Consider the following 27,561-nt stretch of genomic DNA (forward strand, 5'->3'; position numbering starts at 1 on the left):
TCTAATATCTTGTTGAATTGATCCAATTGATCCCCAATCGGTTTATCATCAATGAATCTGAAAGAGTATAAACGTTGTTTAAGATATAACTTGTTAGCTAACGATTTGGTCATGTAGAGATCCTCCAGTTTCTTCCAAATCGCAGCTGCAGATTCCTCTCTCGCAACCTCCCTTAACACCTTATCATCCAGATTCAGAATGAGCACGCTATTGGCTTTCTTCAAGATCTCGATATGCTTTGCATCAGATTTATCTTCCTTCTCTACTTGCTCCAAAGCTTCATCCAATCCTTGATGAGTAAGCAATGCCCTCATCTTCATTTGCCAAGACCAAAATCATTCAAGCCATTGAACTTCTCGGCCTCAAATCTTGCCATCGTCATCGCCTTCCTCGCTTCCCACAGACGGCGCCAATTGTAGTTTCTTGGTGATAGCGATGAAATCAAAACAATCAACAACGAAGCAACACAAGGATTTTACGTGGTTCAGTTTAAATCAAACCTACGTCCACGGGAAACTATATGATGAGTTTATTCACAACTAAAGATGGAGATTACAATGTGAAACACAACTAGGAATGAAGAACAACACACGCACGCTATCTACTCTCAAGATACGAGCTCAAGTATTTCTCTCTTCCTTTCCTTCTTTGTTTATCCTCACACGTGTTGAAAATGAGCTGCTCCCTCTGCATATATACTCCACATGCAAACGTCCAAACCGTGATGCACCGTTGAGAAACAAGTTAGTTATAACCGACTCTCCAACCGCATGCATGGCTAGGTTTCTGTTTCATCCGAGCCTATGCCATGAGCTGAGCCATCTCATCCGAACCTCGAGCCAAGTCCATGGCCACGAACCTAACACTTACGTTTCTCGCATCTTCAGATTCAACTTCCACACCAGTCGACGTTTCAAATCTCCTACATGTTTCCAACTCAGTAGCCACTTCTTTCATAGTAGGTCTCATTCTCCCCTTCAAGTTCAAACATCTTTGCGCAAGCCTCGCAACTAATGTCACCTCTTCCTTTCTCCCTATTTCCCAAATATGAGGATCTAAAATTGTGTCCAAACAATTTTCTTCCACGCATGTTAGAAATCGTGTAGCTAGACTTCTTTCCTCCTCTGTTTTGTCAAAAGATATTGGCTTTTGCTCGGTAAGAAGCTCGACCAAAACTACTCCAAAACTATAAACATCACTCTTTTCCGTGAATTGACTTGACTGAAAATACACTGGATCTAAATAGCCAAATGTTCCTTTAACCAGAGTAGTCAAGTGAGTTTGATCTGCAGCAATGGACCTCAAAGTTCAAAAAATCGACACCTTGATAACATATTTTTCATCTAGAAGGATATTATTAGACTTAATATCTCTTTGATATATAGGCATGGAAGATGCAGAGTGTATGTATGCTAGTGCACCTGGTATATCTACTGCGATTTTTAAACGTGTGTTCCATGAAAATGGAAATTCATTGTTTGGATCATGAATGAGACCAAAAAGGGTCCCATTTGGCATGAATTCATAGACAAGCAGCGGAACCTCCGTCTCTAAACAACAACCCAACAATTTGACCACATTCCTGTGATTGATTTGCGACAATATGACCACCTCATTAATGAACTGTTCCAATTGGTTCTCTTCAACCACCTTTGATTTCTTTATGGCCACAATCTTACCATCGGATAACATTCCTTTATAAACCGTGCCTTGCCATCCATGTCCAAGAATTCTGCTTTCGTTAAAGTTATCAGTGGCTACCTCCAACTCATTTGCGCTGAAAACTTTTGTTTTTCCAAGTACCCCTTCATTGGTTTGTTGTTGCAAGAGAAGGCCGCCATTTCGCTTGAAAATTTTCTCCTTCACCATTTTTTGCTTTCTATCTTGGAACACCTTATATAAGCCAAAGCACATTAAAAGTAGCAGCACAAATCCGAACGCAGAGCCCATGCCTAAATGCAAATATAGTCATGTGAAAACATAAATCTGCAAACTTATATTTTCTGCTGCTACTTTTAATGTGCTTTGGCTTATATAAGGTGTTCCAAGATAGAAAGCAAAAAATGGTGAAAGAGAAAATTTTCAAACGAAATGGCGGCCTTCTATTGCGACAACAAACCAATGAAGGGGTACTTGGAAAAACAAAAGTTTTCAGCGCAAATGAGTTGGAGGTAGCCACTGATAACTTTAACGAAAGCAGAATTCTTGGACATGGATGGCAAGGCACGGTTTATAAAGGAATGTTATCCGATGGTAAGATTGTGGCCATAAAGAAATCAAAGGTGGTTAAAGAGAACCAATTGGAACAGTTCATTAATGAGGTGGTCATATTGTCACAAATCAATCACAGGAATGTGGTCAAATTGTTGGGTTGTTGTTTAGAGACAGAGGTTCCGCTGCTTGTCTATGAATTCATGCCGAATGGGACCCTTTTTTATCTCATTCATGATCCAAACAATGAATTTCCGTTTTCATGGAACACTCGTTTGAAGATCGCATCAGATATAGCAGGTGCACTAGCCTACCTACACTCTGCATCTTCCATGCCTATCTATCATAGAGATGTCAAGTCTACTAATATCCTTCTAGATGAGAAATATGTGATCAAGGTATCAGATTTTGGAACTTCGAGGTCCATTGCTGCGGATCAAACTCACTTGACTACTCTGGTTAAAGGAACATTTGGCTATTTAGATCCAGAGTATTTTCAGTCGAGTCAGTTCACTGAAAAGAGTGATGTTTATAGCTTTGGCGTAGTTCTGGTCGAGCTTCTTACTGCGCAAAAGCCAATATCTTTTGATAAAACTGAAGAGGAAAGAAGTCTAGCTACACGGTTTCTAACATGCATGGAAAAAAATTGTTTGAACACAATTTTAGATCCCCGTGTTTGGGAAAAAGGAAGAAAGGAAGAGGTGATACTAGTTGCGAGGCTTGCACAAAGATGTTTGAACTTGAAGGGGAGAATGAGACCGACTATGAAAGAAGTGGCTACTGAATTGGAATGTTCTAGGATATTTGAAACGTCGACGGGTGTTAATGTTGAATCTGAAGATGCGAGAGACATAAGAGACTTTGAAGACATGCCCACGATGATTTCAGACATTGAATACACATGGACAGGTAGTTACAAGAATGCTTCTGCATCCTCACCATTGGACACACATCCTTTAATGTACGCATCTACTATTTGAACGTTCGTCATAGGGTAGAACCATATATACTATAGACTCAGAGTAACGCACTTATTGCATTTTTCCTTAGGAGATGATTCAGAACACTTAGTTCTACTATGAAGTGTGAGATCGACTTTGATTTTAATATATTCTTATATTTGATGTACTTATTCATATTTACTATGTGTGATATTATACTTGTTTTGATGATTTTGATAATTGGATGTTGTTATTTTGATGAGATGATATGAAGCTACTTAGATAATCTTAATCCTAGTTGTCTAGATAATATAAGCATCTTAACATTTTTGTAACTGAGTAGTTGCTAAATGTATTATGAAGATTTATGGTCTAGTTTGAGTATGGTATTTTTTAATAGCTGTGGTGATGGATCTTATTGTATTCTCTGCTTAGATTACTATGAAAATTTGGATTCTTTACTGAAAGAGGATAGAAAGGACTCCTACATAAGTAGTAGTTAAGAAGGATCTGAAGAAATGACAAAGTCAGTTGTCATCTTGTTTCTTTCCATTTAAATGGAAATGACAAACTCAAGGGTCTCTCCATTTAATAACTCTACTCAGAGATTCTAACTAAATGACAAAGTCAAGGGTCTCTAGGAATTTAATTATTTCTTTTTGATGCTTCAACGAGACTTTAGTCTCTCAAAGCTCATGCCCTTCTATGTTTTGGATCAACTTTATCCATAGTCCCTTTGTTGTTATTCTAATTTTATTTAGGTGGCATGGTGGAGTTCACCAAACACTACATACATGAAAAAGGATAATTTTTATGCACCCACCTACCAGCCCTTCGTTGCAACTTTGCAATTATAAAATCACAATCACATTTGCATATATATATTAATGCTCTACTAGTTGAATTTGATATTTATAAAAAAATCAATATTCACAGCCACATTATTACATTTAAATCTTTAGCAAAAACCCAAAAGCAACACTAAAGAAAGAACCATGAAAGGGGACCAGTAGGGATAATGATCTAAAGTAAAACTTAGTAGTGGATTAGTAGTGGTTCCATTCTGCGACTAAGTATTTGTTTTAACTTGATCATCATTCCATACATGGGACTGCATAATTGTTACAATATTCTACATCTGCTTTAGTAATGATGATTAGGGAGTAGTTGTTTTTGAAATTTTGGTTTTCGGCATGAAATTTTATACAGTATTGTTTTATGAGTTAATGAAGAAAGAGTAAAGTAATAGAGATGAAAAAGTAGAGATGGTATTGTTTCCATTTTATAAAATGTTTCATTTTAATTGAACAACCTAAAAAGGGAAATATTTGATTTTTAATAAGACAGAAGGAAGTAATTTGTATGCTTCATGGCGGACACTGCTCCCCAACTATATCCACTAGTAATTATGGGCCAACAATTTTTCAGAAATCAGTTATAATTATATACTCCATCCGTCCACGAAAAATAGACAAGTTTTGTCATTTTAGTTCGTCCATAAAAATTAGATTAAGTTCAAAAAAAATAGACAAGTTTTGCCATTTTGGTTCGTCCATAAAAATTAGATTAAGTTCAAAAAGGAAAGTTTTAAACGTAGAGAGTCACGAATACTTAAGTGAAGAAATGGTAAATTGCGAGTGTTATGAAAGGAATGGAGTAAAAAAATGGTGGGTTTATGAACAGTGTAGTCATTGGTGGACCTAGGCATGCACAAGGGTCATGAACCGCCGGTTCCGGTTCATGAACCGGCGGTTCAAGGTTCAAGAAATGCTTGAACCTGAACCGGCCCGCCTAGCTCCCGGCGGTTCCGGTTCAGGTTCAAAAAACCGCCGGTTCATGAGGCGGTTCAAAACCGCCGGTTTTTTGCCTGAACCGCCGGTTCCGGTTCATGAACCGGCGGTTCAACCGAAATTTTTAAAAAAAAAAATTATTTATAAAAATTGATTTTTATATTTAAAAACAATTTTTACAAATAAATGAATACTAGAAATTCATAATTGCCCATATATTTTTGATGGGCTTACGAATTTATGAAACCATTCTTGGTTGTTTCTCTTTTATAGAGACATCCTAGAATGTTTTATGTTTCACTTTCGATGTGGGACAAAATCATTCTTGATTGTTTCTCTTTTATAGAGACATCCTTGAATGTTTTATGTTTCACTTTCGATGTGGGACAAAATCATTCTTGGTTGTTTCTCTTTTATAGAGACAACCTTGAATGTTTTATGTTTCACTTTCGATGTGGGACAAAATATGTTGAAGTATTTTCTTTTATAACTACATGTTTAGAGCATTCATTCATCTTTTTCCAATGTGGGATACACAACTTTCTTTTGTCTTCTACTTTCTTCATGTTTTGTGTGATGTATATAAACAAAATTATAATTCAAATATATTCTTGATTGATAAAAATAAAGAATTATTGAGAAATATGATTTGTACATAGAAAATATTTATTTGTATAATAATTATTGTTAGGTTTATACAATTTGTATAAGAATTATTCTTTCAATGTATAATACTCCCTCCGTCCCGTGCTACTCGCACGTTTGCTTTTCGGCTCGTCACAAAGTCCTTACACTATTTATAATTTAAGTTAGAATTAATGCATTTAATTAATATGTTAGTTTAAGTTAAGAGCTCTTTTATTAAGTGATGTCTCATTACACCTAAAATTCTTTTTAAATTACACAAAAAAATCAATCCCAAATTTACGGCCTAAAATGAAAAGTGCGAGTAGCATGGGACGGAGGGAGTATTATTTATTAGTTAACATATACATAAATTTATAAACATAAGCAAATCATTAATGATAAAGAACTAATGAATAATAGTTTATGAAATAATATTTGTTGTTAAGTTATAATAATAGAAGATAGAGTATTAATATAGACCAAAAATGATGGACGATCTATTATAAACTTACAAATAATGACTTTTATTCCACATTGAAAGAAAGAGTAAGTGTAACTATAAAAGAGAATAATACAATATACTATCTTCCAAATTAAATCAAATCCAATATACTCTCATCCAAGTATTGACATTTAAAAATCAAATCCAACTTTAAGTATGGAGTATTTTTTTTGTCTTTTTAGTCTTTATTATGTATAAAATGTGCTTAAACAAATTTCAAACAATAAGGTGAAAAATTACAATTTTATTGATAATAAATCTGAATAAGACTAAAAATTACAACTTATAATGAATATATTTTATTTATAAAAATTAATACACACTACTTAAAGTTAAACCTTTTGATTTTTAAAATATCAATACTTAATATTGGACTTGAGCATTTAAATTGGAGGAGAGTGTATTGGATTATTCTTTTTTATAGTTACACATTCTTGGATGTGTTACTCTTTCTTTCAATGTGGAATAAAAGTCATTATTTATAAGTATATGATAGATCGTCCATCATTTTTCGTCTATATTAATACTCTATCATCTATTATTATAAATTAATAACAAATATTATTACATAAACTATTATTCATTAGTTATTTATCATTAATGATTTGCTTATGTTTATAAATTTATGTATATGTTAACTAATAAATAATATTATACACATTAAAAGAATAATTCTTATACAAATTGTATAAACCTAACAATAATTATTATACAAATAAATATTTTCTATGTACAAATCATATTTCTCAATAATTCTTTATTTTTATCAATCAAGAATATATTTGAATAATAATTTTGTTTATATACATCACACAAAACATGAAGAAAGTAGAAGACAAAAGAAAGTTGTGTATCCCACATTGGAAAAAGATGAATGAATGCTCTAAACATGTAGTTATAAAGAAAATACTTCAACATATTTTGTCCCACATCGAAAGTGAAACATAAAACATTCAAGGTTGTCTCTATAAAAGAGAAACAACCAAGAATGATTTTGTCCCACATCGAAAGTGAAACATAAAACATTCAAGGATGTCTCTATAAAAGAGAAACAACCAAGAATGATTTTGTCCCACATCGAAAGTGAAACATAAAACATTCTAGGATGTCTCTATAAAAGAGAAACAACCAAGAATAGTTTCATAAATTCGTAAGAACCAAGAATGGTTTCATAAATTCGTAAGCCCATCAAATATATATGGGCAATTATGAATTTCTAGTATTCATTTATTTGTTAAAATTGTTTTTAAATATAAAAACAATTTTTATAAATAATATTTTTTTAAATTCGGTTGAACCGGCGGTTCAAACCGGCGAACCGCCGGTTCACGGTTCAAGAAGGCCCTGACCCTGAACCGGCCCGTTGGAACCGGCAACCCGCCGGACGGTTCAAACCGCCGGTTCCGGTTCCGGTTCATGAACCGGCGGGCCCGAACCGGCGGTTAACCGCCGGGCCGGTTCGGTTTGTGCACACCTAGGTGGACCCAAGAGGCTGAGACAAGGGTCTTAAGCCCCTAGCAAATTCATTATTTTTTTATTTTATTTAAAAAAAAATCCAAGTTAGGAACTGATTATCATACGTACTATGTTTAAAATAACAGAAAAATATAATATGTATATAAAATAATAATTACTACGTCCTCCGTCCCACACTCCCACTCAAGATGTTCACCTTTCTTTTTTAATTTGTCTCTTTTAAAATGTTCACTTTCTATATTTGGAAATTCTCTCTTCTCTCTCATCATTAAATTATTCAACTATTTTTTCTCTCTACTTATTTCATCTAACAACTCTTCCTAAAATTTCATGCCACTCAGGAATGCGGAAATCTTGTGTGAGACAAGGGGAGTAGTATTTTATTTTATAAAACTATACTTCATCTGTCCCACAAAAAATATGCACTCTCTCATTTTGAGTCCGTCTCACAAGAATATACACTTTTTAATTTTGGAAACTCATTTCTCTAATGAGGGTGAGACTCATTCTCGACTAACAATACTTTAATTACTTTTTATTTCTACCTCTCTCTTATTTTACTAATTGCGTTTTAAAATCTGTGTACAACCCAAAGTGCATATTTCGGTGGGACGAAGTGATATTAATACACTCTATATAATTTTTTTATACACTGAATTGACAATATTAAAATATGACATGATAATAATTTTATAGGCTATATGACAGTATCATTATAAATTTGAACTTTATTTTTTTTAACTTTATAACGGTATATAATACTATAAAATTCATCTAAAATATTAAAACTTAATCCTAAATTATAAAAATAGTTTATTAATGAAAACAAAAAATTAAAAGTGAATTTATCTAGAAAAAGAAATGTAAAAATCGAATTAAAGAGTTGAAATTTTAAAAATAAATAAAATTAAATAGAAAGGGTAACAATGTAAAATTATTGGAGCATTAAATGAGATATTTAAATCACTCGTATCCATAATATTTAAATTTATAAAAAAAACATTTTATAGATAATCATAGAGTGGTTGCATAGATTTATAATTTATTTCTCTTTTTATCTCTGAAAATATTTGACCTTATCTTGGGTAGAAAAATTTGTCGTCACCAAAACAATACTACCAATTTTCTACCCTAATTTCGAAAATTGGTATTTCGACGTCACAACGGAGGCCCTCCCAAAAATCCTTTCTTATTTTTTTTTAAATTTCCACTTCAGTATTTATCCAACTTATTATTAAGAGCTTATTTACTGCAATGGAAAAGAGGGTCTATCCCACTTTTCATTTCATTTACACATCATCAATATCTGTATATTTTAATTTTATTTGTTTCACTCAAAATGCAATAAATGGTAAGTAAGAATAAATTCAAGACAAATAAATTATAGAAAACATACTTAATAAAAAAACCTTAGATTTAAAAACCTTAATAAATTCACACGCTCGCCATGTCGCGCGAGCGTGTGGCGAGACAGCCCGCGATCCGTCTCGGTGGGACGGGCGTCTCGGCGAGACCGGGACTAGACGGGACGCTGCAACGCGTCTCGCCGCTGTCTCGTCTCGGCGGGATGAGATACGAGCCACCCGCAGGACGCGTTGCGGGTGGCCTAATACTAACTATAAAAATATTCGACGTGTATATGTCATGTGACTCTGAACAAACTGCTATGACGACGTAGTTGTGTAGGTATATACATTTGAAATGACCAACTATGATCTTCCAAATCAATTATTTATTCTTAATTGAATCATTGTCAAACTCAGAGTGATTTAGTACTTACCTTTAAGTTATGAGCTACTTTAAGATTCATCGCCGAAGATTTTGGTTTTAGATCAAAATACATGAATCGTATTGAAAATTTTCCAACAATTATTACATATATTGATTTTGAGTAATATTGTCAAATGTTTGATTGATTTTGAATTTTTTAAGAAAGTAATTGTATACTAATTGCCTAAATTTTGATTAACCTAAAATTTAATACCCCTAATTCGACTTGATTGAAAACAATTGAAATTAATAAGAGTAAAGGAAGCTCCAAATAGGAATCTAAACTCAACGTACCTCGAATTTAAAAAGTGGAATATTCCTTTAATCCCGCCCAATTCTTCTTTGTCTCACCTATTTAAACCGAGCTGTCTCTCTCACTCTATTGAATTGTATCGCCGCAAAATGGCGCAAACGAGCTCTCAACTCCCTCTCGACAGCGACGGCATCTGCATGCTCTGTAAAGAGAAGCCTTCCGAGGAGTCCACTCTTTGCTGCGCCACGTGCGCCACGCCTTGGCACGTGTCCTGCCTCTCTCAGATTAAAACTTCCGCCCTAGGGTTTGAGTGCCCTGACTGTTCCGGCGACGCCCTCACCGGAGCTCCCGCGCCTGCAGATGTTGATAGCAAGGATCTCTTTGCTAAGATCCGTGAGATCGAGGCTGATGATTCCTTGTCGGAGGCCGAAAAGGCTAGGAAAAGGCAGCAATTGCTGTGCGGGAACACCGAAACCGATGCTGGAGAAATTTCGGAGGAAAAAGAGGACAAATCGTGTGATATTCTGGCTGTGATGGGCGAGACTTTGAAGTGTGCTTACTGCATGGAGCTTCCGGAGAGGCCTGTTACGGTATTGATTTTGCTTTACTCTTTACTTATTTAGGCATTTCGATCGAATTCAATTGAGATTAGAAAGCTAGGGTTCCATTCATTCTATGTTAGTTGAAGATTGAAATTTAATTGAATTGTTTTGTTTGAAAACCAGACGCCATGTGGGCACAATTTTTGCTTGAAATGCTTTGAGAAGTGGATCAAGCAGGGAAAGCGTACCTGTGTAAAGTGTCGTAGCATCTTGCCTGACAAAATGGCCAGCAGGCCGCACATCAACTCTGCACTTGTGGCTGCTATGAGAATGGCGAAGCTGATGAGAACAATCACCTCTGGTTCTGTTGCCCCCCAAACTGTTTATTGCTATGTACATGACCAAGACCGTCCTGATGCGGCATTCACTACTGAAAGGGCGCAGAGAGCTGGAATGGCCAATGCTGCAAGTGGGAGGATTTTTGTGACTCTTCCGAAAGACCACTTTGGACCTATTCCGGCAGAAAATGATCCTGAGAGGAATCTTGGGGTTTTAGTTGGGGAAACGTGGAAAATGCGTATGGAAGTTGATGCGAAGCTTATTTCCTATTCTTTACCCCGGATTTCATGTTAATTATAACTCACCAAGTCGTGCTTTGAGTGTAGTTTCGGGTGTTAGAAGCTGGAAGTTCGTCGGAAATGCATAGCTGAGATTCCAGAGAGTTCGCCCGGTCGGGCGTTTTGATGTTGCTAAACGCCCGATCGGGCGTTTCCATTTTGTGCATGCGGAGTCCAGAAAGTTCGCCCGGTCGGGCGTTCTGATTTCAACTAAACGCCCGGTCGGGCGTCTCCCGCGAAGCCATGCAGAAGCATATCGCCCGGTCGGGCGATTGGTCCTTCTAAGTTCGCCCGGTCGGGCGTTACGCATGAGGATTCCAGAAAGTTCGCCCGGTCGGGCGATTATTGACGACACAAAATGCCCGGTCGGGCGTTTCCCCACGATACCTCCAGAAGCCTTTCGCCCGGTCGGGCGATTATCCCTTCTAATTTCGCCCGGTCGGGCGTTTGGTGGTTCAACTGCATTTCAGCAGTTTTCTCGGCAGTTTTGCTGGGGAAATAAAAATAGAAAGGAATTTACAGAGAAGGGGGGACAGAACGGAGAAGAAGGAAGAAGAGAAGAGAAGGAGGAAAATCTACCCGACACTCCGACGATCCGACTCCGCCATCCAATTCTACTCCGAAAGAGCATGCCTTCTACGGTTTTAATCATTGAATTTATCATGTATCAAGGCTAGGCTCATTTGTTGCTCCAAGTTGTGAATTAGACTCGTTAGAATGCTTCTACACTTTTGAACTCATGTTTGATATCATTGATTGTGTTTAATGCGTAATTCTATTACTTTAGAGGCATCTTTTGTGATAGATATCTAATCCTTGTTTATTGTCTCTTTAACATAGACATGGATGGATTAATCAATTGTTTGCTATCAAATTAGAACTGTTCAGGGGATAAATTGATAGTGGATTAGGTAAGTGATTATAGTAGACGACGTTCGTTCCCGCGCATCTGCAGGAATTAAATGTCGTTGAAAGTTGGTTCATGGAACAAGTGTTCAGCTGACTGTGAACTATACGTCGTAGACATGTTCAGTGCACGCGATTAGGTTGATAAGTTAATCCCAAATTTGTGTGTGATAAATGTGTAGAATGATTCGAGTCTAAGGAGCAACTTGGAGTGACCTGTTTTTCTCGTGTTTAAAATCCTTGCGTAGTTAGTTTGTTAACTTAGTGTCATTAATCATCAAAACCAAAAATCGAACCTTTTTATGCTTTGTTTAGCGTTGAGTTTTAATAATCATTCCCTTCCCTGTGGATCGACACCTAAAATACTACACACGAAGCTGTATTCTTGCAGTTAGTGATAATATTTGGGTAATTAAATTGAACTTGCGTGCGAAATTGATTTGTTTTACAAACCAGTATTATCCACACCAAGTTTTGGCGCCGTTGCCGGGGAAGGCAATCGATTATTTAGCTTATAGTTTTTGTTTGTTTTTATTTTGTTTGATTTTTCTTTTTGAGTTTTTTAGGTACCTTGTTCGTGTTCTACGGTGTGATAGCCATCTACCACGTCCGGACTTGAAGACGAAGGAGTGTATTATTTTAGGTAATATTTAGCTAACTCTTAGTTTAGTTTTAGGTAGTTTTGTTCGCACACTAGCACACACGTTTTATAGGACTTACCCCGAAGTTGTCGAGAGGTCTCGCTTTCGGTAATTAGGAAATATTTTATGCTTGTGCTTGGTGTATTTTCTGTTGTGTAGGTAAAATAAAAAAAATAAAAATAAAAAAAGTGAATGCACACGCGATCACAGGGTACACCACCGTTTGGGTTGCTCTGTTATCAAAGAAGAAGAGTTAGAGGATCGCCTACTGAAATCTTCCCGGACTATCCGAGTCCAATCAGAGGCAACTTGTTCAGCGAGCCGAGTACAGAAAGAGATTCAGAATCAGAAAGTGAGATGGCAGATAACAATGAGATACCACCACCTGTTGTGAGGTTTGGCGATACACTGAGATCGGGAATTGAGTACCCCGGAGAGTTTGCTTATGCGAACAACAACATCAACATTCCACCTCACTATATTAGTTTGGTGAATGGGGGGAATCTTTTCCATGGACGGGATGATGAGGACCCGGTGAGCCACCTCAATGCCTTCTACGAGTTGACGAACTCTCACAGACCCCCGAATGTGGAACACAATCTAATCAAGAGGGTCTTATTCCCATTCTCTCTGAGGGAGAAAGCAAGAGCTTGGTATGACTCTATCCCGGGCTACAACATAGCAACGTTCCAAGAGTTGAAGACGTTGTTCCTCTTGGAATACAATTCTCCTATGAAGATTGAGAAGTTGAGAGAGGAGATCACCTCTTTCCGACAAAAGTATGACGAGTCCTTCGCGGAAGCATGGAAGAGATTCACGGAATTGATAAGGAAATGCCCAAGTCACGGACTAGCTCCGGGGCATGACCTTTTGAAATTCTACAAGGGACTCAACAGTGAAGGCACGGGATTGGTGACTGCAGGTTCGAATGGGAACCTAGATGATCTAACTCACGATGAGGTGAGGGCTTTGTTTCAAAGGCTGGCCAACAATCAACGGAATTGGCACAATCCAAGGCGAGGGGCTGATAGAGCGGGAGATACATTTGGTGCTACCAAGGATGCGGAAAGAGTGACCGCAATTGAGGCTCAACTGGCGGACATTAGCACTCAAATGTCGTCGATGACAAAGGCAGTTAAATCTCTTCAACTGACTCCTCAACCCCAAGCTGTGACGGTGATGAGATGTGGGTTGTGCCAAGGCGGGCATCATACTGATCAGTGCCCAAGTCTTCAAGGACCACCTGTGGAAGATGTGAACTATATTGGCAACAATCGCCAAGGGTTCAATCAAGGCAACCAATTCAACAATCAGCAAAATTGGAGACCTCAACAAACGGGATGGAATCAGGCTGGTCCTAGCAACAACTCGGGAAATCAATGGAGGAACAACACTCAACCGCCGGGTTATGAGAAGAAGCCAACCGTCGAGGATCAGTTGGGGCAGATTCTCTCTTTCATGACTAAGAGTCAAAAGGAGAACGAAATTTTCAAGGAAAGGACGGTGGAAAAGTTTGGGCAGATGGATGCGACAATGAGGAATCTTGAGACGCAGATAGGGCAGCTTGCCACGGCATCACACACGAGGATTCCTAACACCATCCCGAGCAATACCGTACCTAATCCGAGAGGCAATGAACAGTGTAAGGCAGTGGTCTTGAGAAGTGGTCGTGAGTTGGATTCGACACCATCAATGGACGGCCAAGGTACTTCCGGCATCTCACACGCAGGGGCGGATGAGATGTTAGGCTTGCATTCCTCGCACGCAGGGGCGGACGAGGCATGTAAGGGAAGTCCCGCGTTGGTGCAGGGTGCCCAACATGGTCAAGAACAGGCTGCATCCGGCAGCAAGGAAAATGGTGTAGAAGCCGAGTTAAGTGAGAAGTTTTTGGCAGAAAAGAAGGGAAAGCAGAAAGTAGAGATGGGATCAAATGGACAGCTGATGACAAGTCCGGCATTAGACCCGAAAAGCAAGTTCAACTTCCCTGATCACATTCCTCCTCCACCATATCCACCGAAGAGGAAGAAGAGAGCTCCAAAGGAGAAAAGCTTCGAGTGGATGATGAACGTGATTCGAAAAGTGAATGTGGATGTATCGTTGGTGGACCTCTTCACTAATTTCCCCAAGTTCTCCAAGTTCTTTAAGGACATGATGGCAAACAAGGAGAAACTTCAAGACGAGGGAATAGTGGCATTGAGCATGAATTGCTCACAATTGATTTCGGGAATGATGCCCATGAAGAAGAGGGATCCGGGAAGTTGTGTGATTCCTTGTGAGATAGGCAACACAATTTTCACCAAATGTCTATTGGATCAAGGATCGGGGATCTCACTGATGGCATTGAAAACAGCACGTGCCATTGGACTGGAGAACAGAATGGAGCCCATCGACATTGCCCTACAACTGGCTGATCATTCCATTGTGAAGCCCACTGGAATAGTAGAGGATGTCTTGGTCAAGGTAGACAAGTTCGTCATCCCCGTTGATTTCATAGTATTGGATATGCCCGAGGACAAAGAGGTGCCAATTCTGTTTGGCAGACCGTTTCTTGCCACAGGGGACGTGTTGCTAGGAGCAAAGGACAACTCGGTCACGTTTAGAATTAATGGTGAGCAAGTGACCATTAATGTGGAGAAAGCGATGAAGCATCCTAGTGATGCAAAAGCGTGCTTTAGAGTTGATGTCCTCGACAAGTGTATCTTTGACAAGATGCGTTGCTCGGCAAGTATAGAAGGAAGCGTTTATGATAAGGGGAGCTTGGAAAGAGACTTTGGTTCGACAATTAAAGTTGATTTTGATTTTGATGAAAGTGAGGATGCTCAAATTGATCAACCAAGTCTAGAGAATGAATGTGTGGTGGATACTTTCGTGGCGGATGTGCAGCCCTCAATTGAAGTACCACCAAAGCTAGAATTGAAGCCACTCCCGACAAATCTGAAATACGCATTCCTTGGTGAGGATGAATCTTTACCGGTTGTGATATCGGCGATGTTGAATGATGAAGAGGAGTTGAAGTTGATAGAGCTACTGAAGTCACACAAGAAAGCTCTAGGTTGGTCCATTGCCGACATCAAAGGAATTAGCCCCGCAATATGCATGCATAAAATCTTGATGGAAGATGGAGCTAAGCCGGTAAGAGAGAGACAAAGGAGGTTGAACCCACTTATGCAGGAAGTGGTTGAAAAAGAAGTGAAGAAATTGCTGAAATATGGGATGATCTATCCCATTTCCGATAGTGAGTGGGTTAGCCCGGTACAATGTGTACCAAAGAAAGGGGGAATAACCGTGACCGTCAATGAGAAGAATGAGGTTTTGGCAACTCGATTGGTGAACTCATGGAGAGTTTGCATGGATTATAGAAAGTTGAATACGGCGACGAGAAAAGATCACTTCCCGTTGCCATTTCTGGATCAGTTGCTCGATAGGATTGCGGGTTATTTCCATTATTGCTTTCTAGATGGATATTCGGGGTACAATCAGATTGCAATTGCCCCGGAAGATCAAGAAAAGACGACATTCACATGTCCTATTGGAACTTATGCCTTCCGTCGGATGCCTTTTGGTTTGTGTAATGCACCGGCTACATTCCAACGTTGCATGATGGCAATTTTTTCTGATATGAATGAAGACATCATGGAGATCTTCATGGATGATTTCTCCGTCTTTGGATCCTCATTTGACTTTTGCTTAGAAAACTTGAGACGGGTCCTACAAAGATGTGAAGAATCAAATCTCGTGCTCAATTGGGAAAAGTGTCAGTTCATGGTCAAGGAAGGCATAGTGTTGGGACACAAGGTGTCAGAGTTGGGGTTGGAGATGGATAAGGCGAAGATTGATGTGATCTCAAAGTTACCTCCCCCAACGAATGTGAAGGGCATCCGTAGTTTCCTTGGACACGCGGGATTCTACCGACGTTTTATAAAGGATTTTTCAAAGATTGCAAAGCCACTTTGCAACTTGCTTGAAAAGGATGCCAAGTTCGTCTTTGATGGGAAATGCCTTGAGGCATTTGAATTGCTGAAGAAAAAGCTAGTCGAAGCTCCTATTATTATCACACCCGACTGGTCAAAGCCGTTTGAGCTGATGTGTGATGCTTCGGACTATGCTGTGGGGGCCGTTCTAGGCCAAAGGAGAGACAAGGTTCTACACGCTGTCTACTATGCTAGCAAAGTACTCAACGAAGCTCAACTGAATTACACCACGACAGAGAAGGAAATGCTAGCAGTAGTGTATGCTTTTGAGAAGTTTCGTGCTTACTTACTTGGCACGAAGGTGGTAGTGTTTACGGATCATTCGGCTATCAAGTACTTGATGAACAAGAAAGATGCAAAGCCTCGGTTGGTGAGGTGGATCCTTTTACTACAAGAGTTTGATGTGGAAATCAAAGACAAAAAGGGGACCGAGAATTTGGTAGCCGATCATCTGTCTAGATTAGAGGGATTGGAAGAGACGGAAGATGAAAGAAAGAAAAGGATAAATGAGAAATTTCCCGACGAGCAAGTGTTGCAAGTGGAGGCTCGGGAAACATATGTGCCGTGGTTTGCCAATTTGGCAAACTACCTTGTCACGGGCATTATACCAGAAGGGTTGTCATCTAACCAAAAGAAGAAGTTTTTGAGTGACACTCGCACATATGTTTGGGAAGATCCGTTTCTCTTCCGGATTTGTAGTGATGGAGTGATTCGAAGGTGCGTTGGAGAGCATGAGCACCTTCAGATTTTGTCTGCATGCCATGATTCGTTGTATGGCGGCCACTTTGGAGCACGACGAACTGCTTTTAAAGTGCTTCAGTCCGGATTCTTTTGGCCATCGATCTTCAAGGATGCAAAAGCCTATGTAGAACGATGTGACAGTTGCCAAAGAGCCGGCAATATCTCGTGGAGAAATGAAATGCCGATGAATAATATTCACGAGGTAGAACTTTTCGATGTTTGGGGAATAGACTTCATGGGACCGTTTCCCAAGTCTAATGGGCAGCAATACATTCTCGTTGCTGTCGACTACGTATCTAAGTGGGTAGAGGCAGTGGCCTCGGCAACCAATGATGCCAAAGTGGTGTTGAAATTTATCAAGAATCACATCTTTAACCGCTTTGGGACACCACGAGCCATTATCAGTGATGGAGGAACTCATTTTTGCAACAAATTGTTTGAAAACCTCCTAGGAAAGTATGGTGTCCAACACAAGGTTGCTACCCCTTATCATCCCCAAACAAGTGGTCAAGTTGAAGTCTCCAATCGTGAGATAAAGCGGGTGCTTGAGAAAGTTGTAAGGCCGTCTCGGAAGGATTGGGCTCAAAAGCTAGATGATGCTCTGTGGGCCTATCGAACGGCGTATAAGACCCCGATTGGAACTTCACCATACAAATTGGTATTTGGGAAGGCTTGCCATTTGCCGGTAGAGCTTGAGCATAAAGCTTTTTGGGCTTTGCAAAAGCTTAATTTGGATTATGATGCTGCAGCCGAGAAGAGGATGTGCGATATGAATGAGATGGATGAGTTTAGGCTTCATGCATATGAGAGCGTTGATCTCTACAAAGAGCGTGCTAAGAGGGTACATGATGCAGCCATTAAGCCTCGTCAATTCCATGAGGGACAACTGGTCCTTTTGTACAACTCTCGGCTTAGACTGTTTCCGGGCAAGCTCAAGTCAAGATGGTGGGGTCCCTATGTGGTGCACAAGGTATACCCCTATGGTGCTGTGGATGTTCGGGATCAGAAGAATGGTAGCATTTGGAAGGTGAATGGCCAACGCTTGAAGGCCTATGTTGGAGTTGAAAGTGGCACGGAGACAGAAGAGGTGGTCACACTAGAGAATCCGAAAGTGTAGACCAAAGATGAAGAAGGTCGAGCCAACGACTATAAACAAAGGCGCTGATTGGGAGGCAACCCAAGTTTTTATCTTTCTTTTATCTTTTGGTTTCATATGTTGGAGGTTTTGTTTGCTCAATTCTTTCCTCCAACATTTATTTTGAATTGAGTGTTCTTTTTGTAGTTTTTGTTTTTTTTGTAGGAGCAATTGGGAGTTAGGATTGGAGCTTAGGAGGAAGCACACCTGCAAAGGATTTTTACACCCACCCTCCCACCCGAATGCACTATGGACGTCATGCCAAGTTTGGGGGAGTTTCCTTTCCCTTTACTTTATTTGTCTTCTTTGCATGCATTGAGGACAATGATGCATTCAAGTTTGGGGGGTTATGATTGATTTGTGATGTATGTTTTTTGGGTGTTTTGCGTGATAAAGATGTTTTGAATCTATGTAGTTGACGGGTGCATGCTTTATCTTCGGCTTTCTGGTTAGGAAATCTTACTTGATTTTACTTCATCTTTGAAGCTTAGGATGAATGGAATGGGTGCATGAATCTATTTGAAAAAGCATGTTGTGATTACATCCGATTTCTTAAGTTGAGGAGAGTATGAAAATCGCATGACTTGTGGAAATTATTTTGGATTGATTTGTTTTATCGAGTGAAGTGCTTGCGTTCGTTTGTGTTAACGATATGGGAGGACAAGGCACTAGGATGAACTCCATGGCCAAATGATCACATGCCTAGTCCTACACATGATCCCCTAGAAGCCACTTTGAGCTTAATTTCCTATTATTTGTGTAAACACTTAGCCAAACACTTAGCCACTGAAATAAGCCTAATTTTAGCCTCATCGAAAGACCTTGCTACTGTTTGGGTGCTAAATACTAGTTTGAGCTTGGTGGTTGAATGTTGAGTGTTGGGTGGTGTATTGCAAAAGTGTAGACATTTCTAGACTTGATAGAAGGTGAAAAGAATGAAGTTCTAAGAGAAAAAAAAAAAAACAAGAAAAAGAAAAAGACGACCTCCAAATTCACAAAAGTCGAGGTCTTTACAAAAAAAAAAAAAAAAAAAAAAAAAAAAAAAAAAATAAGTTGATGAAATAAAGATAGAGCTTCTTTGTTTGTTTGTGTAATCTCGTCTGGAATAGATCTCAAGTTTGGGGGAGTGTGGGTTTGGTTGTAATTTTGTGTTGTTCGATCTTTGGAAGGATGTTGTAGGAGGGAAGATTTTGGCACTCAAATGTGTAGCCTTTGAGCTCACTATCCATACTTATCCTACCTCGTCCCTAGCCCCATTACAACCTTGAAATAAGACCTTGGACCTTATCGTTGATGCTTGTGGATGTTGTGTAAAGAACTTGGTAGAGTTAAAGAGGTTCGATTTGAAATCTGTGAGTCTATGTGGTTAGTATTGCTTAATGAGTCAATGATGATGGTTTGAGTTGTTTGATCGCATGCTTGGACTTATTTTGAAGTGCACCTTAACTTGACGTTCTAGGGGGATGAGTGATTGTTCTTGAGAGTGGGAAATCTCGATTGGAAATGTTGGGGGTTTAGATTTTGTCACTCACGTCCCTACATGATTCTTTGTGATGAAAATTTCTCTGCGGGGTAGACTTGCGTTGAGTTTTTGTGCTAAAAAATGTACCTTGCTCGGGGCGAGCAAGAGCTTAAGTTTGGGGGTATTTGATGCGAAGCTTATTTCCTATTCTTTACCCCGGATTTCATGTTAATTATAACTCACCAAGTCGTGCTTTGAGTGTAGTTTCGGGTGTTAGAAGCTGGAAGTTCGTCGGAAATGCATAGCTGAGATTCCAGAGAGTTCGCCCGGTCGGGCGTTTTGATGTTGCTAAACGCCCGATCGGGCGTTTCCATTTTGTGCATGCGGAGTCCAGAAAGTTCGCCCGGTCGGGCGTTCTGATTTCAACTAAACGCCCGGTCGGGCGTCTCCCGCGAAGCCATGCAGAAGCATATCGCCCGGTCGGGCGATTGGTCCTTCTAAGTTCGCCCGGTCGGGCGTTACGCATGAGGATTCCAGAAAGTTCGCCCGGTCGGGCGATTATTGACGACACAAAATGCCCGGTCGGGCGTTTCCCCACGATACCTCCAGAAGCCTTTCGCCCGGTCGGGCGATTATCCCTTCTAATTTCGCCCGGTCGGGCGTTTGGTGGTTCAACTGCATTTCAGCAGTTTTCTCGGCAGTTTTGCTGGGGAAATAAAAATAGAAAGGAATTTACAGAGAAGGGGGGACAGAACGGAGAAGAAGGAAGAAGAGAAGAGAAGGAGGAAAATCTACCCGACACTCCGACGATCCGACTCCGCCATCCAATTCTACTCCGAAAGAGCATGCCTTCTACGGTTTTAATCATTGAATTTATCATGTATCAAGGCTAGGCTCATTTGTTGCTCCAAGTTGTGAATTAGACTCGTTAGAATGCTTCTACACTTTTGAACTCATGTTTGATATCATTGATTGTGTTTAATGCGTAATTCTATTACTTTAGAGGCATCTTTTGTGATAGATATCTAATCCTTGTTTATTGTCTCTTTAACATAGACATGGATGGATTAATCAATTGTTTGCTATCAAATTAGAACTGTTCAGGGGATAAATTGATAGTGGATTAGGTAAGTGATTATAGTAGACGACGTTCGTTCCCGCGCATCTGCAGGAATTAAATGTCGTTGAAAGTTGGTTCATGGAACAAGTGTTCAGCTGACTGTGAACTATACGTCGTAGACATGTTCAGTGCACGCGATTAGGTTGATAAGTTAATCCCAAATTTGTGTGTGATAAATGTGTAGAATGATTCGAGTCTAAGGAGCAACTTGGAGTGACCTGTTTTTCTCGTGTTTAAAATCCTTGCGTAGTTAGTTTGTTAACTTAGTGTCATTAATCATCAAAACCAAAAATCGAACCTTTTTATGCTTTGTTTAGCGTTGAGTTTTAATAATCATTCCCTTCCCTGTGGATCGACACCTAAAATACTACACACGAAGCTGTATTCTTGCAGTTAGTGATAATATTTGGGTAATTAAATTGAACTTGCGTGCGAAATTGATTTGTTTTACAAACCAGTATTATCCACACCAGAAGTCAGGCAGTGGGGTGTGCACTATCCTCCTATAGCTGGCATTAGTGGGAAGGCACATTATGGCTCACAATCAGTTGTCATTTCCGGAGGCTATGAGGACGATGAAGACCATGGTGAATGGTTTATCTACACTGGAAGGTTATTTGCATTTGCAACTATCTCGATATTTCAACTGTTTTCTGTTTTTGTGCCGTGCTCTCTGTTTTTATCTTATGTTTATGTTCACATTTGGAAGGTTATTCACATTTGCAACTATATATCTTATGTTTGTCAAGAGTGTAATATGGAAAATGGATGGTGTTCCCATCTTATATTTGATGAAATATGCCATGTTTCCTTTGTACGCCCATAACATTTTATGGATAAGAAAGTTCACTAATCTACCGTTTTTCATTTACGTTACTTGTTACTATATTTTATTATCATTTCCTTATTGTTTTACGTTGATTTCCACCACTAACTGCCTAATCTTCATTACTAATCTTTCTTATTTTTTTGGGCTTTCTTTCTATTGCAGTGGTGGGAAACAGTTAACTGGAAATAGACGCACGAACAAGGAGCATTCATTTGATCAGGAGTTTACAGACAGCAATCAGGCTTTGAGAGTTAGTTGCTTGAAAGGTTATCCGGTTCGTGTTATCAGGTGATAGTTTTATGCTTTCAGCTTTCTACACCTTTATTAGATGTGCATTTATTGCCTATGACGAGACAGCTCAGCCCCATAGGAGTTGTGTACGTCTCTTTTTTCGCTCGTTAAAGTGAAGTTCCAAATCGATTCTCTATAAAATTACTATATGCAACCCTAAGATTTTATACCTATAAAGAACAACTATTTACTCCAAAGTGGAGTATATAATTAATTTTTATGACAATTTAGAGTAGAGAATCTTTAAGTTTTGGCAAATAAGGAAATAACTGTACGTGCCAAAGTCGACAAATTTTAAGAAACAAACTTTTATTACACCTTCCTAGAGAAATTATGTTTCTCATATATTAGTAGTAGTTTTCTATATCAAATCAAATACATCCCTACCTTATATTTGTATATTGACTTTAAAGCTCAAATTTCAACTTTTTAGCTATTTATTCAAAAAATACTAATGTACAAAGCCGTACTAATCGATACATATGTTAAATATAAAATTGTTTTGTATGCCTTGATGTCTTTGATGAAACATCGAGAAATGTACTTATGGAGTATTTACTGATCATTCTTGGTCTTGCTTCCATTTTGAATGCTTGCTAAAATCTTGTTTGATCAGCTTGCTAGATGATTCTGTATTTCTGTTGTTTTAATTGATACCCTAATCAGTCCAAGTTTGTAAACATGGTTAGAAATATTTAAAGTGAAGAACACTTCATGCTTAGTCTTTGTTTATTTATTTATATTATATTAGCATAGTACCATTTGAGTCCCCAATAACATTTTCTGTGGTTTGTGGATGTGTAAAGCATGTAGTCACCCATTGACATTGGCAACTGCCCTTTCGTAGCTCAAAATCAATAAAAACTTAAGTTTTGAGTTACCGATATGATTGATATAGTTCATGGCCATACTATGTTAGTTTTCGAAACACCATATAGTTGTAATCCACTTAAACATCAATGTGAGCACAAAAGTATTTTTGACAAAGTTTTTTGTGCGCGAACTATATAATTTATCCATGCAAACTCAGTATAATGAATAGCCCCTCATATTTTTTAATTGAACAGATCAGAAAAGGACAAGCGTTCTCCTTATGCCCCGGAGAAAGGTTACCGGTACGATGGGGTTTATAGAGTAGAAAAGTGTTGGAGAAAAGCAGGAATACAAGTATGGCATTTTTTCTTGATGCAAACTTTCCATCTTATATTTTGTCTCTGCGTTTGCTGATTATTGTACCTCTTTTTCTCTCAGAAGTTCCTTGTTTGTAGATATCTATTCGTAAGATGTGATAATGAGCCTGCTCCATGGACAAGGTTCTAGTTAACACCTGGTCTTATTTATGATTTAATCTGGGTATACTGTTTATTCAATTATTTTCATCACTTGTTCAGCGATGATCATGGTGATCGCCCTCGGAGTATGCCAGTCATTGCGGAGCTTGAAGAGGTTCTCGATGTTTATGAAAGGAAAGATAGTCCTTCATGGGATTATGACGTAAGCAGTTGTCATTTTATGTTGATGTCATTGGTGATCGATCTCTTAATATTTTATGTTTTGTAAAGTGTATGAATCATATGACAAAGTGAAGAATGCATAGAATAAACTATTAAATGATTCTCTATATGGCTTGCTGAAGTATAGTTTCCATCATAGACCCTTTTTTGTCTTCACGCTATGCATTCATTCTTTTTGTTCACCATCACTGTTTTTACTAAGTCGGGTATAAACTCATCGCTTAAGTCCATCGAATTCCAAATTAGAATTGAATTAGAATTCAATTCCAAATCCTAAGTTTGGTAAAATGAAGTATTTGATATGAAACTGAATTTGAAGAATTTGTGCACACACACATTGCGGACACACACACGCAGTGTGAGTTTGTATGTGTGTGCATTGTGTATTTTTTGTGCAGTGTGTGTGCATTGTCTGTGTGTATAGTTTGTGTGCTATGGATATATGCATTGAAGGTACCTAATTTATAACTACTTGGAATTCCAATTGTCTATTCTAAATATGAAATTCAAATTGTGGAATTGAGAGATTTGGAATTGTAATACAAATTCCAAATCCAAATATTTTTTGTGATACCAAACATTGGATTGGAAATTGAAGGCTCCAATTCCACACCCCAATTCCATGTACCAAACGGAGCCTGATAGTTATCTAACCACTGCCCTTTGATTTTGATCTTAGGCGGTAGAATGTTGCTGGAAATGGATCAAACCACCACCTCGTAGTGAAGAAAAGGTGGTCGATGTAAATCCCGAAGACAGAGCGAAGGCAAAATTGGTCATTAGGAAAGCTCAAACAATTTCAATGAGTGAAAAGCTTCTACAAGGTATTATACTCCACAGTTTGTGGCACTTAATCCAAACAATGTGACCAACTTCTGCTTATTAATATTTTGTCATTATGGTGCTTGTAGACGAGATTGTTTCACTTATGGTGTTATTTTGCCCGGTGACAATTTCCATTGAATAGCATTGTTATTCATCCGTTGTTTATTGTAACCCATAAGGAAACAATTCTATGTTGATATAGAAGTTTAGATCAGCAATTTATTTAATTTTCTTCTGTTTGTTATAGGGTTCTGCTGCCTCATATGTAAAAAAGTGATGAATCAACCCTTGACGACTCCCTGTGCACATAACTTTTGCAAGTCTTGTCTTGAAAATGCATTTCAAGGCCAATCATTTGCACAAGAGAGGGTATGCCAGAATGGGCGAAGGCTTCGCTCGAAGAAAAATGTACTAACTTGCCCTGCATGCCCAACTGATATTACTGAGTTCCTTCGCAGTCCTCAGGTATGCTACCTATGTACCCTAAAATACTATAGGGCCCGTTTGGTACACGGAATTAGAATTAGAATTCTACGCAATTGAATTATAAATCAATTCTAAATCCTTTGTTCGGTAAAAAATGATATAATTGATATGAAGTGTGTGTGCACCATGTCTGTGCAGTGTGTGTAGTGGGTGTGGTGCATGTGAAGGTGTCCAATTTTGTAACTATTTGGAATTCCAATTGTGCAATTGGTAGAATTATTACAATTCCAAATATTTTACGGTACCAAAGATTGGATTTGGAATTGAAAGCTTCAATTCCAGTTCCACAGACATGGTAGTGAACGAAGCCTTGTAACCATTTCTTGAAGCTTGAGTGTTGGTCTATAAACTAAAAAATGTCCAATGCTCGTATTTTAGGTAAACCGGGAAATCATGGAGGTTATAGAGAAACTGCAGTCTGGAATTGATACATATGCAAACGGTGATGCCAAGGGCTCGGAGGAAAATAGTACTGGGAATGGGAAGGACGACACAGTCGACCCATCAAATGAAGAAGCAGAAAGCCAGCATGAAAATCGGCTTAAGAGAAAGAGTAGTTCTCCTAGCCTCTCAGATGAAGAGGTGAACACTGACATTTCCAAGAGAAGCAAAGTGGATGTTGGTGATGAAGAAGTGAATACTGTCAAGGCAGAATCCGAAAATTGAGATATGGAAAAGCTCTCTCTCTCATCTGTTTATGCTCTAGCTGCCATTGTTGTATATGGACCACATTTTTTGAGCACCATAATTTTTTGAGTTTGCAATGTACAGTCATTTCCTATTTTGGTATTTTTTATATAATGCAACATTTTAAAAATAAATGTAAACTAGTTTAGTCAAAACCAAATTCATTGACCTACAAACCTAACTAAATCCTATCAGTTCTGTGCAGTTCGCCAGTTCCTCAGTGCCGGTTAGCTTATGCTCACCCCTAATTATTTAAAATAAAAAATAAATGAGCTTATAATGAATTATTTAAGTTGCAAATAAGTCAAGTAGTTATTTTAAATCCATTTAAAGTATAATCCCCATCTTAGACCTTTTTATGTTCGCGCTATGCATTCTTTTTGTCACCTTCACTTTTATCTATTTTTAGTACAAACTTATCTCTTAAGCCCATAGAATTCCAATCATTTTCCACCGAGGGTCCGTTCAGGACACGTCAATTCCAAAACGATTGTTCTTTAAAATGATATAATTGATATGAAGTGTGTGTGCGCTTGCACAATGTGCGTGCATGTAGTATGTGAAGGTGCCAATTTTATAACTATTTGAAATTCCAATTATATACTTTTTATATGGAATTTTAATTGTTGGATTGGGAGGAATTGGAATGGTAATTCAATTCCACATATTTTGCACTATCAATCATTGGGTTTGGAATTAAAGGATCCAATTCCAATTCCAATTCCGCAGGCCTAACTAATTCCATGATACCGAACAGAGTCTGATTATTATTATCCTTTGATCTTATGCGGTAGAATGTTGTTGGAAATGGATTAAGCCACCACCATGTAGTGAAGTAAAAGTAGTCGATGTAAATCCTGAAGACAGGGCGAAGGCAAAATTGGTGATTAAGAAAGCTCAAACAATTTGAATGAGTGAAAAGCTTCTACAAGGTATGATATTCCACAATTTATAGCACTTAATCCAAACTATGTGACCAACTTCTGCTTATTAATATTTTGTCATAATGGTTCCTTTAGACGTGATTGTTTCACTTATGGCGTTGTTAACATTTTTATTCCCATAAATATGTTATTTATTGTAACCCACAAGGAAACAATTCTATATCAACACAGAAGTTGAGATCTACAATTTCTTTATTTTTCTTCTGTTTGCTGCCTCATATGTAAAAAAGTGATGAATCAACCCTTGACGACTCCCTGTGCACATAACTTTTACAATCGTATCTTGAAAATGTACTGACGTGCCCTTCATGCCCAACTGATATTTACCAAATCATTTGTTTGGTAAATGTAATATAATTGATATGAAGTGCAGTGTGTGCACAATGTGCGCAGAGTGTGTGCAGTGCTCAGTTTTATAACTATTTGGAATTCCAATTGCGGAATTGGTAGAATTGGAATAGAATTTACAAATATTTTGTTGTACAAAACATTGAATTTGGAATTGAAGGCTCCAATTCTAATTCCACAAGCACTATTTCATGAAGCCTATAAACTAAAAAATGTCCAATGTTCCTCATATTTAAGGTAAACCGGGAAATCATGGAGGTTATAGAGAAATTGCAGCCTGGACTTGATGCTAAGGGCTCGGAGGAAAACAGTTCTGAGAAGGGAAAGGACGACAAAGTCGATCCATCAGCCAACCTGAAAATCCTCTTAAGGGGAAGAGCAGTTTGCCATTGGTTGTGTTGAATTGAGATTGACCCGTAGGTTCTAATGCAAGGAAGAGACTGGCCACTATCTATGATATTCATAGAAGTGGAGGATCTAAGCAATATCTATGATATTCAGAATCGCATTTATCACACAACAGAACATTGTCACCATCCTTGTCCCATCCGCAGACGTTATATAGTCCCTCATCCCATGGAGCTCTAGGGAACGCCGCACTATTACGCACTTGAACAAGAAGATGATCTCTCTCAGAGTATCAACACTTTGCATTCGAAATATCAGCCATTTCCTTCGCAGTCCTCAAGTATGCTACCTATGTGCTGTAATATACTATTCGGGACCGTTGTGTACATGAATTGGAATTAGAATTTGTATAATTCAATTCCAAATTCTTTGTTCGATAAATATGATATACTAATTGATATGAAATGCAGAGTGTGTGTGCAGTGTATAGTGCAGTATGTGTGCAGAGTGTGTGTGCAGTGTGTAGTGCAGTATGTGTGCAGAGTGTGTGCATATCGTGTTTAGATGCATCAGTCTCTTCAACT

General features: G+C 38.5%; 2 protein-coding genes, 1 non-coding gene and 1 pseudogene across 3 annotated transcripts; 2 read left to right on the forward strand and 2 right to left on the reverse strand.

The window, feature by feature from the left end:
- Positions 1-801: 801 nt before the first annotated feature.
- Positions 802-1,869, reverse strand: LOC121782707 (annotated as a pseudogene).
- Positions 1,870-2,018: 149 nt separating this feature from the next.
- LOC121782708 (wall-associated receptor kinase-like 1) lies at positions 2,019-3,191 on the forward strand. The gene has a single exon (XM_042180656.1). The coding sequence runs from the start codon at positions 2,019-2,021 to the stop codon at positions 3,189-3,191; it is 1,173 nt and encodes a 390-aa protein (XP_042036590.1).
- A 6,528-nt stretch (positions 3,192-9,719) lies between these two features.
- On the forward strand, positions 9,720-25,316 carry LOC121782709 (E3 ubiquitin-protein ligase ORTHRUS 2-like). Its single transcript, XM_042180657.1, has 10 exons — positions 9,720-10,160; positions 10,296-10,698; positions 21,182-21,317; positions 21,724-21,822; positions 22,893-22,992; positions 23,077-23,138; positions 23,217-23,319; positions 24,019-24,163; positions 24,511-24,629; positions 25,029-25,316. The coding sequence occupies exons 1-10, from the start codon at positions 9,720-9,722 to the stop codon at positions 25,314-25,316; spliced, it is 1,896 nt and encodes a 631-aa protein (XP_042036591.1).
- On the reverse strand, positions 13,021-13,127 carry LOC121783121. The gene has a single exon (XR_006046536.1). It is a non-coding gene; the product is annotated as a small nucleolar RNA R71 (small nucleolar RNA).
- Positions 25,317-27,561: the final 2,245 nt, after the last annotated feature.

The sequence above is a fragment of the Salvia splendens genome, chromosome 20, assembly GCF_004379255.2.
Source record: "Salvia splendens isolate huo1 chromosome 20, SspV2, whole genome shotgun sequence".
NCBI lineage: Eukaryota > Viridiplantae > Streptophyta > Magnoliopsida > Lamiales > Lamiaceae > Salvia > Salvia splendens.